Genomic DNA, 18,029 nt, shown 5'->3' with positions numbered 1-18,029 from the left:
ACAGAGCACCAAACTACTTGAGGCAAAAACGGATAGACAAAAACTACAGGAAGAAATCGATGAATCTGTTAGACTTCAACATCCCTCTCTCAGAAATGGGCAGATCTAACAGGCCCGCCCTCCAACCTTCAGATCTGCCAGTGCCAACAATTGCATAAGCCGATTCCATTAAATAAATCTCTGTTCTAACTACTACCAGTTGATTCTCTGGAGGACCCTGACTGATACAATAATGCTACATGTTTCCCAGAATGTTAACCTTGCACATGTGTATTTTAAAGATTCTACTGGACTCACCTCGAAGGATTCTATAGGGCTTCAGAGAAGGATATTCATAGATGATAATCTTTGGGGAAACTCCTTTTTCAGCTACTGTGAAGTAAGTTTTATCGGGGTGAACCTACAAAAAATAAAATCTCACTAAAATCATAAAACAAATATTTTCATACAGTCTTATTAACATAGTATTTAACAACTGTTATTTTATAATTAGTTTATTAGGACCCACTCCAATAGAAAACTCAAAAATGGGCATCTTAGAAATATTTGATGATGATTTAAACTGAAAACTAGAAAAATACTCATTTTAAGTTTTACTCTCATTAATAGTCATATCTAACTCAAAAAAAATTTTAATTGCCATCAGAGGAGCTAGAATAGTGATTCTCAATCTTTAGCATGCACCAGAATCACAGATTGGAAGCCTTACCACTGGGGTTTCTGATTCAGTATATCAGGGCTGAGGCCCGAGAATTTGCATTTACATTTCTGACAAGTTCCCAGGGGATGTTGATGCTGCAATCTGGAAACCACCCTCTGAGGACCATGAATTTAGATGAATTGTTTACCCTGCATATAAATCAATCTAAATTTTTTTATAGAAAAATTTATGTTTCCAGAGTAGTTTTACATCCCAATTTTTAAAATTTTGCCTCAGACAAACGTACCACAAATGAATGTAAACTTATTAGAAATGAGAAAGATACAATATCTCCAAGCCAGACACAGAGGAAAATATAGTAAATATGCCCTGGAAAAATTAGTCACATCAGCATTTCAAATGACAGCCATATAAATTGGATAGAATTGTATGTTTATTTCTGTTATTTTTGTTCACTGGTAATGTGCAGGAAGGGTAGCCAAACGGGTAACCAAAAAATGAAAATAAAAATAAGCTATTATAAGAATAAGCTACTTAAAACACATACTGTACTTATAAAATTCTATTTTCAGTTACTGTTTTGGATCTCCTGATTACATACCTAAAAGGACAAGCTTGGTCCTGATATAGATTGCACAGGAAGTCCTGGCACTCAAGATAATGTAGCTCTTTTTTCTTCCCTCCATACATGTGGCAATAAGATCTATGATAGGCTGTCTTCCTACTGGGAAATTGCCTCTTATTCTTCCCCTCAAGTAAAAACCTATCACTTCAGCTTGAAACAAGGCTTGGGTTTATAGAATGGACACTCAATAAGATAATGATAACACTTAAAAAAGGTAACACTTATTGAATGCTTACTATGTGCCAGACACTAATCTAAATTTTATATGAATTAATTCTCTTAAATTTCACATCAACCTTATAAGCTTGTATACCATTATCATTCCCATCTTATTGATGAAGAAACTGAGGCACAGAGAGGTTAAGTAACTTGCTTGAAGTTCTACAGCTGGCAAATGTGGGAGACAGGATTTAAGCCAGATGTTAGGGCCAAGAAGCGAATGGACCTAACATACAGGAGATATCAAGGACTTAGGGGGAAATGAGTTAAGACTATATCTTTCTAGATCTCCATTTACAAAGGAATATTGTGTAGGATATGTGGTCACAGAAATGTGAATGGGGATTCAGGCAAATCTTTTACCCTTCTAGGTTTTATCTGTAGTAAGTGAAAAAGTTTCTGCCCTCTCAGATAGGAAGCTGCTGTGGGGTTGTATTTTGGTGTTTTGCTTTATTTTTGGTGGAGACCTGGAATTTGTAAGTCATTTACTCTATATTCAGTATATAGATTCACCCTATCTTTTCTGGAAGATAGTTATATGCCCCCAAAACACATTTCTCACAGGTTTTTCATAACCATGCAGAAGTCTTTCTCATCCACAAATGGGTAACTGTTTCAGAAAAAAATGAAGTGACGTGGGCAATGGAGGAAAGGCCCCTGTCACTATCCAGGTACCGAAAAGGTCCAGCGCACAAGGAGAAAAGCCTTGGGGACATACAACTGCTCAGAGTCCAGGTGGATGAGGATGAGAACTAGCACTCTCAACCACACTATTCCTCTAACCACTGACCTCAGACGAAATTCTTGTATAACTAAACAGAAAAATAGAAATTTTGAAACTATTATTGGCCATGAAGTGATAGAAAAATAAGTGATAGCTAGATGTTGCTCAGTTCTCTAAAGATGGTGTCGACCTCAGGGCTCACGACACCTCAAGATGGCCTCTGACTGACTTCCCTCCACAGAGCACAAGACCGTCACACTGGGGCCGTGAATATTTATTTGCACAAAGCTAGTACCACAGTATTATGTATTTGTATACAACTAGTTTTGGGTTTTTTTTTTTTTTAATGCTGTTTTGGTCTCTTTAGATGGATTTTAAACTCTCTGAATTCACAGAGGTCATGAACCCTTCTTCATTTAAATCCCTACATGTTCTGAGTAGTGTTGGACACTGAGTTTTATATAATAAATTCTTGCTGAATTCATTAAGTGGTCTTAAAACAAACTCTTTGAGGACAGAAACTTATCTTGTACACATGCTATATATAGACTAATAATCAAGTAAGGAACAAACATGAGAATATCTTTTACTCTTCCTATTTCCATAGCCAATAAGATCTATTTGTGAGCTTCAGGTTTTCCTCACCTTCATTCCTATTGCCCTGTTCTTGCTTCACTCCTCAGATCAAGAATCCTCAAAACCTCCTCATTCACTTTCACTTTTAATCTAAGTGTCCTATCAGGTTCCAGGTTATCTAATCAAAAGTATGTCTTACTACTCCCTGATAACTTGGCCCAGTCTCTCTGCTGGAGACACATCAGCCTTTCTGCTGGAAGCCCTCTGCCTCAGCAGGGTGTTCTGAAGTGGGCCCTGTACCTTCTAGTTCTGTCTGGTCTGCTCACCCTTGACAGATCATGTCTCTTCTAGAAACCCTCTTTAGCGTCTCATATAGAACTGCTGCTTGTGGGAGCCCACATCCTCCTTGCCCACATCACCCCACAAATCATAATCTGAACAGATGCCCCTCTCAAGACACCACAGACACTTAGAAGTAACCCCTCAGGCTGTTTGTTACTGGTGACAGTAGATCTAGGGGACACCTACTTTTAAAGAGCACAGAGTAGAAAAACAGCCAAAGGAAAAAGCTCAATCACAGGCCAACTGTGATGGAGAGGTCAGGTAAAATATAGTTAAAAAGGTATTCTTCAGATCTGGCCACCAGAGGTCTATTGGTTACCTCAGTAAATTTTAGTGAAGTAATGGAAACAAGACAGCAGAAGCTTGGCTTTGAATAAAAGATCAAAATTCAGTGGATAAAGAGAATGCATGGTAGGAGAGGGGGCTTTTAAAATGAGAACAAATTGATTCACAATGCTTTTATGCTGAGGATGGAAAGCCTAAGGAAGTAGAGGCTGAAGATATAAGAAAGAGGATGACCGATGGAGACAGACAGCTGAGCAGGAAGAAAAGACAGGCTCCAAATTACACACAGCCCTTTTGTCATACGTTCGAAACTACTGAATGTACATCTATACTTCATCTCCAAATGTTCAATTATATACTTACATTTTATTTGGCATTTATCTCTAATTATTATTTGAATTATCACTTGTGTTATTCATATCACTATTTTTGCAAAATAGCAAACAGCATTCAATGTAAAAAGCCTGCATGTCTAACTTCCATAAGTCCCAGTGTCTTTATCTGCAAAATGGGATGATAATATTACGAATATAATATTGTAATATTGCACAGAGATAATGTCAGTGAATATTGTGTTTGTAACCACTGAACTGAGAGTGCCTTAGAATAAAGATTGCCATGCATCTCATGTGATCCCACAATACCGTGCATGGGATTGATATCTACCTGGCTGGTCCACAGAACAATCAAAAATAGATAGATTTTATTCTAAGTGACTAAAGACATACCCCAATAACACCAATTCCTCTACCACTGCTACTTCGCAGGTAGAACTGTTCCTTAGTTTTCAAATTCAGAAGGATCAGCTGGTTCCCAGCTATGTACGCCACTGTATTGCTATCCAGAAGTTGTAGGTTGGCCCGCCTTCTACAGTCATAACCAAAAGAATGTCTGCGAAAAAAATTGCTAAGGAAACAAAGTGGAACAACATAACCATCCTAGAGACAGAAAAAGTAACATGAAATAAACATATTTTTAAAATCCATACTCGGGTAAAGATTCAAGGTTGAAGCAATTAAATTTTACTCTGAAACTCAGAATTTTTTATGTATTAGCAGTGCAATTTTATTCTTAAATTAGGTGTAAAACCCTCATACTATGATTTAGTTAGCATTTTAAATTTCTTAAGAAAAAAATCACATGGGGAAGCTTTGTCAAAGTACATAAGCCCAAGCCCCTCTGCACATGAAAATAGGTCCGGCAAGGTATCAGGGCATGTGTATTTCAGGAAAAGCTTCTGGTAACTCTGACATACCACTCTATTTGAAAAAAATAGACTAGAAGAAAACTAAAAGCATAACTTTTGTCAATAACTTGTTCCAAGGAAAAAAAAAAATGCCCCCAAGAAAGAGAATTCCAAGTCACAAGAATCAGGGTGAATTGGTTTTAGTTACACCAAGGATTGAAATAAAGTTAGAAGCTATAAAACAACATGTTCTATTTCTATCTAAAAAAGCAAAATTGAGTCAGGAAGTACACCTTCCTACCTCTGTAAGCACACCTTTCATAAGAGGCCAGTCAGTGGTGAGGGCTAGGCAATGTGGTCGTAACCACTGCCCATCTGAAATCAGGCATACTAAATTGCTAGCCAAGGGCCTTAATGAAAATTGTCTCCTAACTATCTATGCCTTAGAAACCTAACACTATTAAGCAATGGTGAACACTAAACCCCCTTGTCAATCATCCCCACCCTTACATTTCTTCACAGACTCTTATGCTCCAGACCAATTATAGCCTGTTTTTGTGCCCCACTTCCTTGGGGATGTCTTCTTGAATAACTCATCTGATAAATAATGTGAATGTACTAATGCCTGAAAATGGCTACATAGTATTTCGAGAAGGGAAATTAATGATTTTAACTTGATAGGCATGAAAAAAGGGATGCCAGGCTGGTAGAGGAAGTAAATGGAGATAAAACATAATTTCTCTTTATGTTTACTTGATATCAAACAAAAGTTTAGTTTAAATTAAGATCATGCATTTCTATCTCACCTTCTCTAAGGGCCAAGTTTCTTAGTATTATCTGAGGCAGGGTTTGGCAAACCTTTTCTACAAGGGGCCCGGTAGTAAATACTGTTGGTTTTGTGGAACAGATGAGCTCTATTGTAACTAATTCTGCCCTTGTTGTGTGATGGCAGCCATGTAAATAAATAAGCGTGGCTGTGTTCCAATAAAACTTTATTTAGGAAAACAGGCAAGAGGCCAGATTCGGTCCACAGACTATAGTTTGCCAACCCCTGACCTAAGAAGCTGTAATCCCAAAATTATACATCTGTAACTGGAGTGGATACACCAGTGTGAGAAGATCCAGCGGTATGTTCGAATCTGGAGTCACAAAGGGCATCGAAACCAACTCCTTATAATCATAGAAGAAGCTCTGTGATATTTTCTTCTTAACTTCCTTTTCTGCCTCTTCTTCAGCTGAATGAGGGGTTTCCATATACTGAGATTCTAAAAAGTTAAAATATTTTAACTAAGAAGAGTGTCTAATGAATCTTAAAGTTGTATTTCACAGAGACAAAAGGAATGTACCCAGCCCGAAATACCCTAGCAGTATGTACCACTACTGGCCCCGAACATAGGCTGCCACCCGCCAGTAAGCACAGGAGGAAGAGCCAACATACTTGTGTTCATCGGCGTGAATGCTGAGCTTGGGTCATGGTTTCAGCAATATCAAAGGGCAACTCCTACTCAGTTCCAAGGGAGAGTTATTTTCACTAATCTGGGGCAGAGCACTTCTGAGACCATCCCACTCTCCAGAAAACAGAACACGAGAGTTCTGTTTGTGAGCCTCAGAAATGGAGAATACAACTCCAGAGCTCCTAAACTGCTGTACAGAATATATTCTATGCTTTCCCTTTTACCACCTCCACACATTCTGCAGATTTGTCTTTCTATGGAACAACCGTTCAATTTGGGCAATTTATTTTTAAAACAGTGACAATTGCTGGTAGAAAACTAATAATACTTACTTCCAGTGCTTTCCACATAATCATCTTGAATTGAACTTGAACTTCTTTCCAAATGTTCCACATATGAGTCATCCTCCTCTACATACGATTCTTCCTCTTCGGAAAATGTTTCATTTGTGGTATCTTCTAAGATTCTGTCATCTTCTTTTATAGAGGCTATTAAAATTATTTGTTTTAATAATTTCTAAATTTTGAATTAAGCATTTTCTTATTTCCAAAGTAGCTACTACTTTCAATTTATTTGTGCTCTAAATTTAATTTCGATACTCAAAATGTCCTAGAAAACTCATTTTATTTGGTCACTCATAACTTTACAAAAAAAAAAGTTTTTCCTACGTGATTAATCTCCATTTTCACTTTATTTCCACTCTATTTCCTATCACTGTATACTTTACGAGAAAGTAAAAGATAAAGAAAAAAAGATCGATTAGTATGCTGCTATCATTTCTTCCATTTTTTACCAACATTTATTAATATATAGTTGCTTCAGGGATTATAATATATATCCTTAACTTTTCACAGTTTACTTAGTTAATATTATAATAATACATGTCTTTTATCATTCAATAGAACAATTAGTCAATAACTCAGTAAAGACACAGATGTTCTGAACAACACTATAAAACATGACAACCTGATATTTATAAAACACTACACCTACCAATATAAGGTACACATTCACATACACATGGGCCATTCACCAAGGTAGATCACTTGCTGGAACATATGATAAGTTTCAATAAATTGAAAAGGATTGAAATAATACAGAATATGTGTATTCTTTGATCACAACAGAAGTATATTAAAAATAAATTATAATAAAATATCTAGAAAACCTACAAATATTCAGAAATTAAATGACACACCTAAAATAATATATGGGTCAAAGAAAAATCAACCAAGAAATTAGAAAATACTTCAAACTAAATAATAATTAAAATAAAACATATCAAAATGTGTGGGATACAGCTAAGGCAAAACTTAAGAGAAATTTATAGCTTTTACTATACATATAAGAAAAGAAGAAAAGTCCAAAATTAATGACTTAAAGTTCTACCTTAAGAAACTAGAAAAAGAAAAGCAAAATAATAATAGAAATAAATTTTAAAAGAGGGCACAAATCAGTGAAATAAAAAGTGAACAAACAATAGAGAAAATTAGCAAAGCCAAAATCTTATTCTATGAAAAGAACAACAAGATGGATAAACTCCTAGCTAGACCAATCAAGAAATAAAAGAGGGACAATACAAATCTTCAATATCAGGAATAAAAACAAATCCTACAGAGTTATACCAACAAATTTTTAGAATAAATGTACAAATTCTATGAAAGAGACAAACTTACCAAACTTACCAAAAAAGAAATAGACAGCCCTCTATTTATTAAAAAAATTGAATTCATAGTTAAATTTTTTTCCAATAAGAAAATGATAGGCTCAGATACTTCACCGGTGAATCCTACCAAATATTTAAAGAAGAAATAATACCAATTCTACACAAAATCTTTCTGAAAATAGGAGAAACTAAAATACTTCCCAATTAATGATATGAGGTCAGCAATAATTTAGTCCTTTGATAAGAATTAGCAGAAATGCTAGATGATTTAACTAGTAATTTTGTCCAGAATTTCTTAATAGGATTCAGTTATAACAGAAACGCTTTGTTGAGTAAGGCAAGAGTCCACTTTAATCTCACAGCTTAGGTGGAAAACCAGGAGGTAGATTCACTCTCCATGAATCCTAAAGGCTAAGAAGAAGTTGCTCAGGTATTTTACCAAAACTGAGAACAAGGCAAGGTATCCAGAAAAAGAGAAAAAAAGAAAAAGCAGCTACCAGGTATGTGGCTGAACCAGGACAGAGACCTCTTTTCACAGCACCAAGGTAGAGGATTTCAGAGTGCCAGCAAATTACTTCACATTTTTCATTTGTGATCCTAAAACTCATGATGTGTGAACTAATTTATGAGCTGAGCACAGGGCTAGGCTGCACTTGATAAGGCCTGCCTCCAAGAGAGCTGACACAAGAAAGAAAGATGTTGAGGCAAGGCTAGACAAAGGATCATTATCATTCTACCCACCCATCCAGGAAAATGCTACAAAAGACCGTAAACAGAAAAGCAGACAATTTGATGTAGAAAGTGGAGAAAAATGGAAATGGAAAAACAAAGAAAAGCGCACTAAAGTTTTTGAGGAGAATGATATAATCATATATTTTGGAAAGATAACTCTAGGGGTGGCATGGAGGGAGACTTGATCAGGAAGGCCTGAGTGGAAATCCTTGTTGTAAGAGTCCAAGCAAGAGGAGATAAACATCTAAAATAAAACTTGGTATGGAGTAATCATGAATTTATGAGACATGTCTTAGATTAAAAGAATTTAATATAAATTTTGTGAATGAATTGATTTACCCAGGATCTTATCTTCTCTAGATGAATAGTCAGACTTAAATTTCTGAACTACATTCAGGATTAGAACTAAAAAAGTCAAGATTTGGGTGGCCCCATAGTGTAGTGGTTAGCACATCTGCTTTACACGCAGAAGGTCCTGGGTTCGCGCCCCAGGTGGAGCCACGGACCATACCCTGGGTGTACCAGCCCCATGCCCCCCAAGTGCACCGGGGGTGCCAGGCCTTGGGGGTCCCAGGTCCTGGGGCGCCAAGCTCCAGGGACACACCTTGAGCACATGGGAGGAGACACCCCGCCTTCAGAGATCCAGTTCTTAAGGGGAGACAGCAACATCCGTAGGTCAGGGGTATAAGTAGGGGGAAAGGGAATTAAAAAGGAGGGAAAAAATGTCAAGATTCTACTAAGATACCTAACGCCATGATTCCCAATCGGTAAGAGTGAGCCACTTTTTAAAATCCTAGGACGAAATTCTTCTCTTTCCCTTCTATTTGCAGCCTATATTATTCTTCTACATGTTATCCAACTTAATCCTCAAAAAGCTCACAATTAATATTTTAATGAGTGAGAAAATGGAGCCTCTATAATCTATCCAAGATCAAGCATCTCTAAGTGGTAGACTCAGGACTCAAAACCAAAGTCCAGCTCTCTTCCCACTGCACTGTATAAGAAAAGTCCATTAAAGACTTTGTAGACCTCACAAGAGAGAATAAGACCAGATACGCAGGTAGGTAATTATCAACACAGAGTTGTCTGTGTGGCAGAGGTTGGAGATAAAATGAGTAAAGCACAGACTCTGTTCTTCAAAAACCTAAAGTTGTGTAAGGGAGTTATAGAAGTAAACCACTTCTGCCATATAAACTTAGATATGTGCTCTTTAAAACTAATTTCACCTAAATTTAATAATAAAAAACCTAAGCACACAGTATAATCTTTACTTACATCTTGGTGCAGACTGCAAGGACTTCAGAGATTGCCTTCTACTACTCCTTGATCTGTCTGATTCCCTTCTATCGGTATCCTGATCATCTGGTTCCTTCATTTTGTCTCAGAGCAAAATTGAGACAGAGAAAGGGATAAAGCTGTAAAACAGAAATCACTAACAGATTTTTATCCCCTAACAGAGTCCACAAGCACCAAACATCATGTGTATAAGTAATCATATGCTTGCACAGTATCTGAGATGACTTCACCAGCAGGAGGGTCCACCATCAGAGACCTCGGCAGAACAGCAAAATCTAGTCAGATACTCCCTTTCTCCAGGCAAACTTGTCGTCGTGGTGCCCTCTGGTTTTTCAGAGGTCTGCAGTGAAATACCACCCAAGTCATCTTTTCCCTAAATGCTCCACCATTAAAATAAACCCCCCTCCCCACCATCCTTCCTTTGGCTAATCCTCTCCTCTTCCTCTTCTCATCATCAAATCACCCCAGTGTTACTAGCCAATTTCAATTTAAAAATACTTATTGAGGGCACCTACCATGATTCAAGTCCTACATTAGGCACTGAATTACAGTATTGGATTAGAGAGCTGTGACCCCTAACTTTGTGGAGCTTGTTGTTTAGAAAGACGGATATTAAATAAGCAATTAAATATAATGAGTGCTACAAAAAGGAAAGAAAACGGTGCCGTGGGCCTGTATATCAAGAAGATAAACTATGCCTGGGTTTCAAGGAGAGGTGTTTGAGACACAGGTGATGAGTAGAAGTTGGTAGGGCATAGAATGGGAGGAGTATGTTAGGCAAAGGGAACTTCAGAGAGAGGGTTGTGTCTATGAAAACAGTCTATTGACTTTGAAGAGGAGGGAGGTAGCAGATCATAAAATTGTCTCTCTTTGCTAAGGAATTTAGAACTTATTCCTATGGTAATTGAAAGCCACTGGAGGGTTTTAAGGAGTGGAGTGACATCATAGGTGTCCTCCGTCCTCTCTATTGCAGCTGTTCCTGGATTTAAAAACACCTACTTGAAAAACTAAGAATTGATATACCATAAGATCCAGCAAATCCCTCTACTGGGTATTTACCCCAAAGACTTGAAAATCACAATTATTTACTAATGGAATATGTATTAATGGAATATGTATACCTATTGGGCATTGTACAACTTTTTAAAGCTTGGAATCATATTGGACACCATCACTCTTATACCCTATTCCACAATAATTTTTATGCAGTATTGCTTTTTGGCGTAGCAACTACCAAAAAGTCAGCTTTGTGAAGATATGACGTCATCAAAAGGAATGTACCTCAATCTAATGTTGAATCTGTGAACTGCCTCAAGCTAGTAGTTCACTGGTGCCTGACAGATGTTAAGCATCAGTGTTTCCCTCAAAAATTTAAAATGTCCTGTGGTTACTGGGTATTTACCCCAAAGACTTGAAAACTCATATCCCAAAAGATATTTGCACACCAATGTCATAATAGCATTATTCATGGTAGCCAGGACATAGAAGCAACCGAAGTGTCCTACAATAGATGATTGGCTAAAGAAGCTGTGGTACATATATACAATGGAGTATTACTCAGCCATAAGAAGAGATGAAATACTGCCATTTATGACAACATGGATGGACCTCGAGATAATCATGCTAATGAAATAAGCCAGACAGAAAAAGTTGAAAATCACATGATATTACTTATATGTGGGATATAAACCTAAAAGCAACAAATGAACAGTACAAACAAACAGAGACTCATGGATGTGGACTATAGACTAGTGGTTACCAGAGGGTAGGGGGTGGGGGGAGAGGGGAGGTAGATGGGGTAAAGGGGGTCAAATATGTCATGACAGAAAGAAATCTAACTGTGGGAGGTGAACACACAGTGTAAACATACACATGCCTTACTGTTAAAGTGTATAGCTGAAACATTGGATTTTGTTTACTAATGTCACCACAAAAAAAAAAATTAATTAATTTTAAAAAAAACATCTACTGTATCTTCCTTCTAAGTCCTTCACTTTTCTACATTAAACAGCCATGTTTCCTCAACATGCTTCTATGACATGGCTGGATAGAACAGTTCAACTTGGATCATATCTGTAGTTGGATTCAGGTGTGAATCCCAGTTTTGCCACATAAGTAACTAATTAAGTGTTACATCAATTCCTCAACTGTAAAATGGAAATAAAGGAAAAACTACTTATAAGGCTGCTATAAGAATTAATTGAACTAGTGCATTATTAGTTTTCTGAAGAAAGACTAGTATGCCAAAAGCAGATATGACGCCACTGGTGGAGAGTGCCGTGTGACTGCTACCTCCCTTCATAGGGACACTAGGGTTCTCCCAGCTGTTCTCTTACAGCAGCATTATAATTATGCCCTCTCTTGACTTAGAGAACAACAGTACATTGTCCAAGTGTTCTTCCTGTAAGCTATTATGAAGAAAACTATGTCCTAAGATGATCTGATGTTATTAAGTTTTGTGTTTAGTACTTTGGAGCTATATTTTCTGGATTACCAAGATGACATTTTACCTTTTAAAAAGTGCATGTGTCTGTGTGTGTGTGACAGTGTTGTTTTTTTCTTTTTTTAGTTGTTGTTCTCTCCTTCCTCCCTTCCTTCTTTCTTTCCTTCCTTCCTTCCTCTCACCCGATGCCTGCTGGGTTTGGGGAAAGTAGCAAGATCTTTTAAAATCTAAATTCTATCACCTAGTACATTTCCTATTTCTTCGAGTTTGGATACACAGTCTAACTTTCTATGTTTATACAAGTTGCTGATTTAAAAAACAATTAAATAATTAATTATAATAACATTTTTTAAATAATGGGCATTTCAAGGCAATGTCAGTTATTGCAGCTTGGTTGCAGATCATCACGTACTGTGGGTAAACTTGTTCAGATAGCTACAAACATACTAAGTGCCATTTTCTTCTTTGCTTTCAAGGTTTTTCATAATTTAAATCAGTTCAATTTTCAAAACTTTGAGCGTATTTATATACAGATGGTATCACGCTAGACACTGAGAGGATACAAAAATGAGCAATGCAGAGCCCCTGACTTAAAAAGTTTACAATCTAAGAAGAAATTGACAGTTATCTATTAATATAGTCTTCTATTAAAATTCTCTTCTCAATCACTGATTCAAATCCATCTGTGGTTAAATAGAATTAGGATGGTCTGATAGTCAGGACTGAATTAATAACTATGGATAAAGATTTCCTTGATGAAAATCAACATTTATTGGCAGGAAACTAAACTACTCTCTAAGTTGCCATGGTGCAGGTCCCAAATAAGTAGAGGCAAGACAGTCACTCAGATTCATCAACCAAACTGAAGTGATATTGTGAAGAATTAAATAAAAACCTTTTTGTCTTCAAGTTTCAATAACACTTTAATCTATAAACAGGCACCGTTTTAGTTTTCTATTGCTGTCACACAAATTTAGGACCTTAAAATAACGCCCATTTATTATCTCACAGTTTTGTAGATCAGAAGTCCAGGCACAGTTGTGACTCAGCTGGTTCTCTGCTTACAGCCTCACAAGATCAAAATCAAAGTGTTGGCAGAGCTACCTTCATTTCTGAAGACTCTGGGAAGACTCTATTTCCAGGCTCACTACTGAAGACTGGGAAGACTATTTCCAGGCTCGTTAGGTTGCTGGCAGAATTCAGTTCCATGTGGTCATAGGACTGAAGTCCCTGTTTTCTTGCTGGCTGTAGGCCAGGAGTTGCTCTAAAGCTTCCAGAGGCCTCCTGTATTCCCTGGTTTTTGGCCCTCAAAGCCAGCAATTATAGGTCAAGCACATCTCACTGATTTAAATCTCCTTTTCTTTCCTGCTTCTTACCAATAAAAGCTTCATGAGATAATTTTTTGCCTTTTAGTCTTCTCTTTTCTAAATATATTTATTTTTAATATACTATAACTGAATGATAACTGGATATATAGTCTAATATAAAGCCTGTAAGACCTAATAAATTTACTCATAAATTGATCATAAGGTGGGTAAGAAACAATTATAGTAAGTGAATCACTCTATAAACAAAGGAATTGAACCACAACAAAAGGTAAATTGGTATCAAGACAAAAGCACCACACTTTATTCTGTGCTATCATAAGCAATATATTCCTCGCGTGTCTAATACTATCATGCGAAAGCTTTAATATCACAAATGCAGTTAATGTCAGGTCGTATACAGTGTATACAGAAAATACTGGAACCCAAGGAATCTGAGCTAGTGAAAAATGCTGAGATCCTTTCTTAGTTTTTCTGGATCATTAAGATGACTGATGAATTTGTAAAAGCAGTTCAGCAGATCAGGGCGCCTGGTCTCCTGGAGATTATCAGTATGATTGGTGAGATGGAAGGAGGTGGTTTTTGTTTGTTTTGTTTTTGTTTTTCAGAAGGAAGGGACTGAGAAATTGTTTTGAAAACTGATGAGGCTCTGGAGCCTGAGGGACTGGGTTCACATTCCAGTTAGGCCTCCTTTTATATGTAAAATGGGGATGATAAGGTTATCTGGCAGTTATTGTAAGTATTAAATGAGATCTTTTACATCTATAGCTCTCAATTCTGGCTGCACCTTTAGAAAAATCAGTTGGAAAACTTTTTACAACATACCATTTTCAGGGTCTGCTCTCTGTGCAGTTCTTTTGTGCAGCCGAGGATAAGAACCAGGGTTGAGGATCATGGGTTTTTATAAAGCACCTCATAGGTACTCTAAACTAGTAGTTGTTTTTACTATAATTACTTCATATTCTCTTTTATACAGCTAGAGCCCAATATATATGATCATGGAATCTTCAGAGTTAAAAGAGATCTCATCTAGTCCAACCTCCTACTCAATATAAGTCACATATCTATAACATCGAACCCAGCACCACTGGAAAAGCAGTTTGATGTGTTGATCAGGCTGAGAGTACTGGCTAGAGTCAGACTCGCTGGATTTAATGCCAGGCTCTCTTAATTGCTGAGAGTCATTAAGTATTTAACCTCTCTGTGCCTCAGTTTTCTCATCCGTAAAGCACAGTACCTACTTCATAAGGTTGTTCTCAGATCTCAGTGAGTTAATGCAGTCAATAAAGCTTAAAGAACAGTGCCTGGCACATAGGCACTCAGTATGTAAGATGGTTGAAAGGATGAATGTTTTACTTCCTGAATAAATGAACAAATGAAGGAACGTTTCAAGAGATGATCAGTTTCAATTTCAACATTTCAGGTAAGAGGGCGAGCAAATTCTGTTAATGCTCAGCTCTAGTTCTTACTAAGTTCATTTTATATCACACTAAAGTCTTCGTCCCTGCAACTTGAATCCATTTGGCCCCCGTTCTTCCGGGGACACATAGAACAAGTTTTTCTGTGTACTATTGCCATTCAAATAATTATGGCCAGTTCACTTTTCTCCCCAAATCCTTTCTTTTCCTAACTAAAGCATCCCAGTTTTTTCACTTATTCCTCACTAACATGGTTTCAACTCTTTTCAGCATCCTGATAGCTCTAGAAATTAAATCCTAATGCATCCTATGTGCCTCCCAATTTTGTATTTTCTTTGAAGGATCTGTACACTTTACAGAAGAGACAAACTATCACTTTTCCTGTTGGGGACGTTGAACTCCTTTAAGGCAACCTGATAGTACATTATCTTGGGAGGTGGGGTTGGGGCAGGCTCATCATATACTGACTCATCATATACTGACTCATCATAATTAGTTTGTGACCAACTAGAAAGATTGAGCCTTATTTGTGTGTTCTTAGTCATGTCCTAAACAACTGAACTAGCTAGGTTTAGGAGTCTATTTGCAGAACTATCTTAAACCTACTTACACTAGATTCAGGCTCATTAGTCCAGCCTTCGGCTAATTCTGTTAACTAACTCATTAAGTAGTTAACTTAGCAGACTGTCATGTTTTGAGTCAATCCTAGGAAGTGTAAAAAGAAAAATTATAGTGCAGTGATGCAGAAGGTTATCTGGAAGCCAGACAAAAAGCTCCCGAGGTGACATAACTCATATTCATTCACTAGAATTCAGGGTCAGTCCTCACTCTTACAAACTTAAACACTCCACCTCAGCAGTGGGCCAGAGCTGGTCATGTTAAGACTCACCGAGATTGTTGCATAAAAAGACTCAGCTTTTACTTTACAATGTGAAATACAACTGTGGAAAGAATAATAATAGCTCATGTTCTCTGAATGTTATCCATGTGCAAAGCACAGTTCTAAAGATTCTATGCATACCGTTTCATAGATTTCTCAAAACAACTCTGCGAGTTAGGTACAATTTAAGATGAGGAAGCAGAGCAGTCACTCTTTGAATTCTTCCCTCTCACCTAGTGCATACAATGGGTTTGGAAGTCTTGTTGCCATGTGTACAGTTATTAACTAAGCCTTTTGCATTCATCCCCTTCCTTCTATTCCCACTGTGACCTCCCTAGTTATGGTCTTCATTGTCTCAGTTCTACCAAACCATAGCCTCATGTTTTGTCTTTCCCTTCTCTAACCCATTCTCTACACTGCCTCTTGTATTTCTAAAACACAGCTTTTAATGTGCTGCTCTTCTTTTTAAAAGCCTTTAATGGCTCCTCATTGCCATAGAATAAGAACTCAGGATTTCTTGGCATGGCACAAAGGTCCTTCATGTTAAAGTCTGTACCTCATCTCCTGTCACTTTCCCCCTCCCTAATTTCTCCTCAGCCCCTTCTTCTCAAAAGTTTTAGTCACTAGCCACCCAGGACAACTCACAATTGACTGGATACACTGAATACTTGTACGCTACTATATCTACTTGTATGTAACAAGTATTTATAGTGCACCTACTATGTGTCACCCATGTGTTCACACTTTACCTGTTCTATCCTATTTAATTGTAATAAGCATTACCATCTTCCTTTTTAGAGATGAGGAAGCTGAAGTGCAGAGGGCGACTTGCCAAGTGTCACACAGCTAAGTGGGGCGGGGGCAGAGGGGAGGTGGCTTTCTTGACTCTGAAACCCAGGCACTTTCCCATCAGACTCCCTGCTTCTGGCTTAACACGGTTAAACGCCTACTCCTAATGCCTGTCCCCGCCGGATTATGAGCGCCTTGCAGGCAGGAACTATGTTCACTTTGTATCCATAGTGTCTAGCTCCTCGCCTGCAAATGCAGTCACTCCACATGTTTGTTGAATTGATCCAAAGGACTAAAATATGTGTCTTTGCAAAGCCTAAGGGATATTGGTCCAGCCTAAGAGAAGTCCAAGCGGGGTTCACTGCTCCCTGACTCGCTAACAGATTGAAGGGGGAGGTTCTAGGAACTGCCCAGCTGCCGGGGTCCAAACTTACCTAAGGCACCGATCGCTGCCGGGCGTTTGTAGTCCCAGCATCTGTCCAAGATCTCAGTTTACTGCGGTTACCACGGCGACGCCGTCCCACTTCCGGATGAGCGGAGACCGGCGGGCCACGAGGCGCATGCGCAGCCCAGAGGCGGCGTGCCGGGAACCTGCGGCAGTGCCACTGGGGCCTTCAGTCTTACTTGCCTTTTGGTCCTGGCTATTTCGCTGCCCATGACTCAGGTTCACAGCCAAACAGAAAAGCCCAGCATTCTACCATTGTATTATTTCAGTTTAAATTTTATATCGTTTATATAATTATTATAATTATCCTAAGGATGTTATTTGATAGTTAAACGGAATGACTTTTGAAAACTTTCAGAGTTACCTGCCCAATAACAAAAAATGGCCCAAAGGAGTCCTGACCGTGCACTATCATCAGCAAAGATCCTTTGCAGGCGGGGAGGCTTTTTTTGTTTTATTTAGTTAGTTATTTTACACTTCATTATCTCTGTTGACTTTTAAGAGTAAATAAGATTTTATGCTGTGAGCCCCCTGCAGGGCGCTGGGCGCGCACAGAGTATAAGGCCTAGCTAGACAGATTTCTAGCTTTAGCAGTTTGCTCTTGCAAGTGCTCTGTGGTACCTCAAACTGATTTTTAAATAACTAATGTTATAGTTATAAAACATTGTTTTACTTTTATTTTTTTAACTTTATTGGGGTAACATTGGTTAATATGATTATATAATTTTCAGGTGTACATTATCATTTGACATCAACATAGTCTATTGCGTGTTTACCACCCAAAGTCGTTTCCTTTAGCTACCATATATTTGAACCCCCTTTATCCACTTCACCCTCCTCTTACCTCCTTATATTTGACCCCTTTTACCCATCTACCTCCCACCTCCCCCCACCACCTACTCTCCCTCTGGTAACCACTGGTCGATTGTCCATGTCCTTGAGTCTGTTTGTCCTGTTCATTTG

General features: G+C 37.9%; 1 protein-coding gene across 1 annotated transcript in view; it reads right to left on the bottom strand.

The window, feature by feature from the left end:
* Positions 1 to 17,152, bottom strand: part of CFAP44 (cilia and flagella associated protein 44) — a 122,986-nt gene extending 105,834 nt beyond the window's left edge. Inside the window, exons 1-6 of the mRNA XM_011355452.2 lie at positions 17,056 to 17,152; positions 9,746 to 9,885; positions 6,405 to 6,560; positions 5,724 to 5,883; positions 4,161 to 4,323; positions 298 to 400 (exon numbers count right to left, since the gene is read on the bottom strand). Of these exons, the coding sequence (XP_011353754.1) occupies positions 298 to 400; positions 4,161 to 4,323; positions 5,724 to 5,883; positions 6,405 to 6,560; positions 9,746 to 9,845 (682 nt within the window). The 5' untranslated portion in view covers positions 9,846 to 9,885; positions 17,056 to 17,152. The remainder of the gene's footprint in view (positions 1 to 297; positions 401 to 4,160; positions 4,324 to 5,723; positions 5,884 to 6,404; positions 6,561 to 9,745; positions 9,886 to 17,055) is intronic.
* Between the last annotated feature and the right edge of the window lie 877 nt (positions 17,153 to 18,029).

This window comes from Pteropus vampyrus, unplaced genomic scaffold (assembly GCF_000151845.1).
Source record: "Pteropus vampyrus isolate Shadow unplaced genomic scaffold, Pvam_2.0 Scaffold1, whole genome shotgun sequence".
Taxonomy (NCBI): Eukaryota; Metazoa; Chordata; class Mammalia; order Chiroptera; family Pteropodidae; genus Pteropus; species Pteropus vampyrus.
This window is presented reverse-complemented; position numbering and strand designations above follow the sequence as displayed.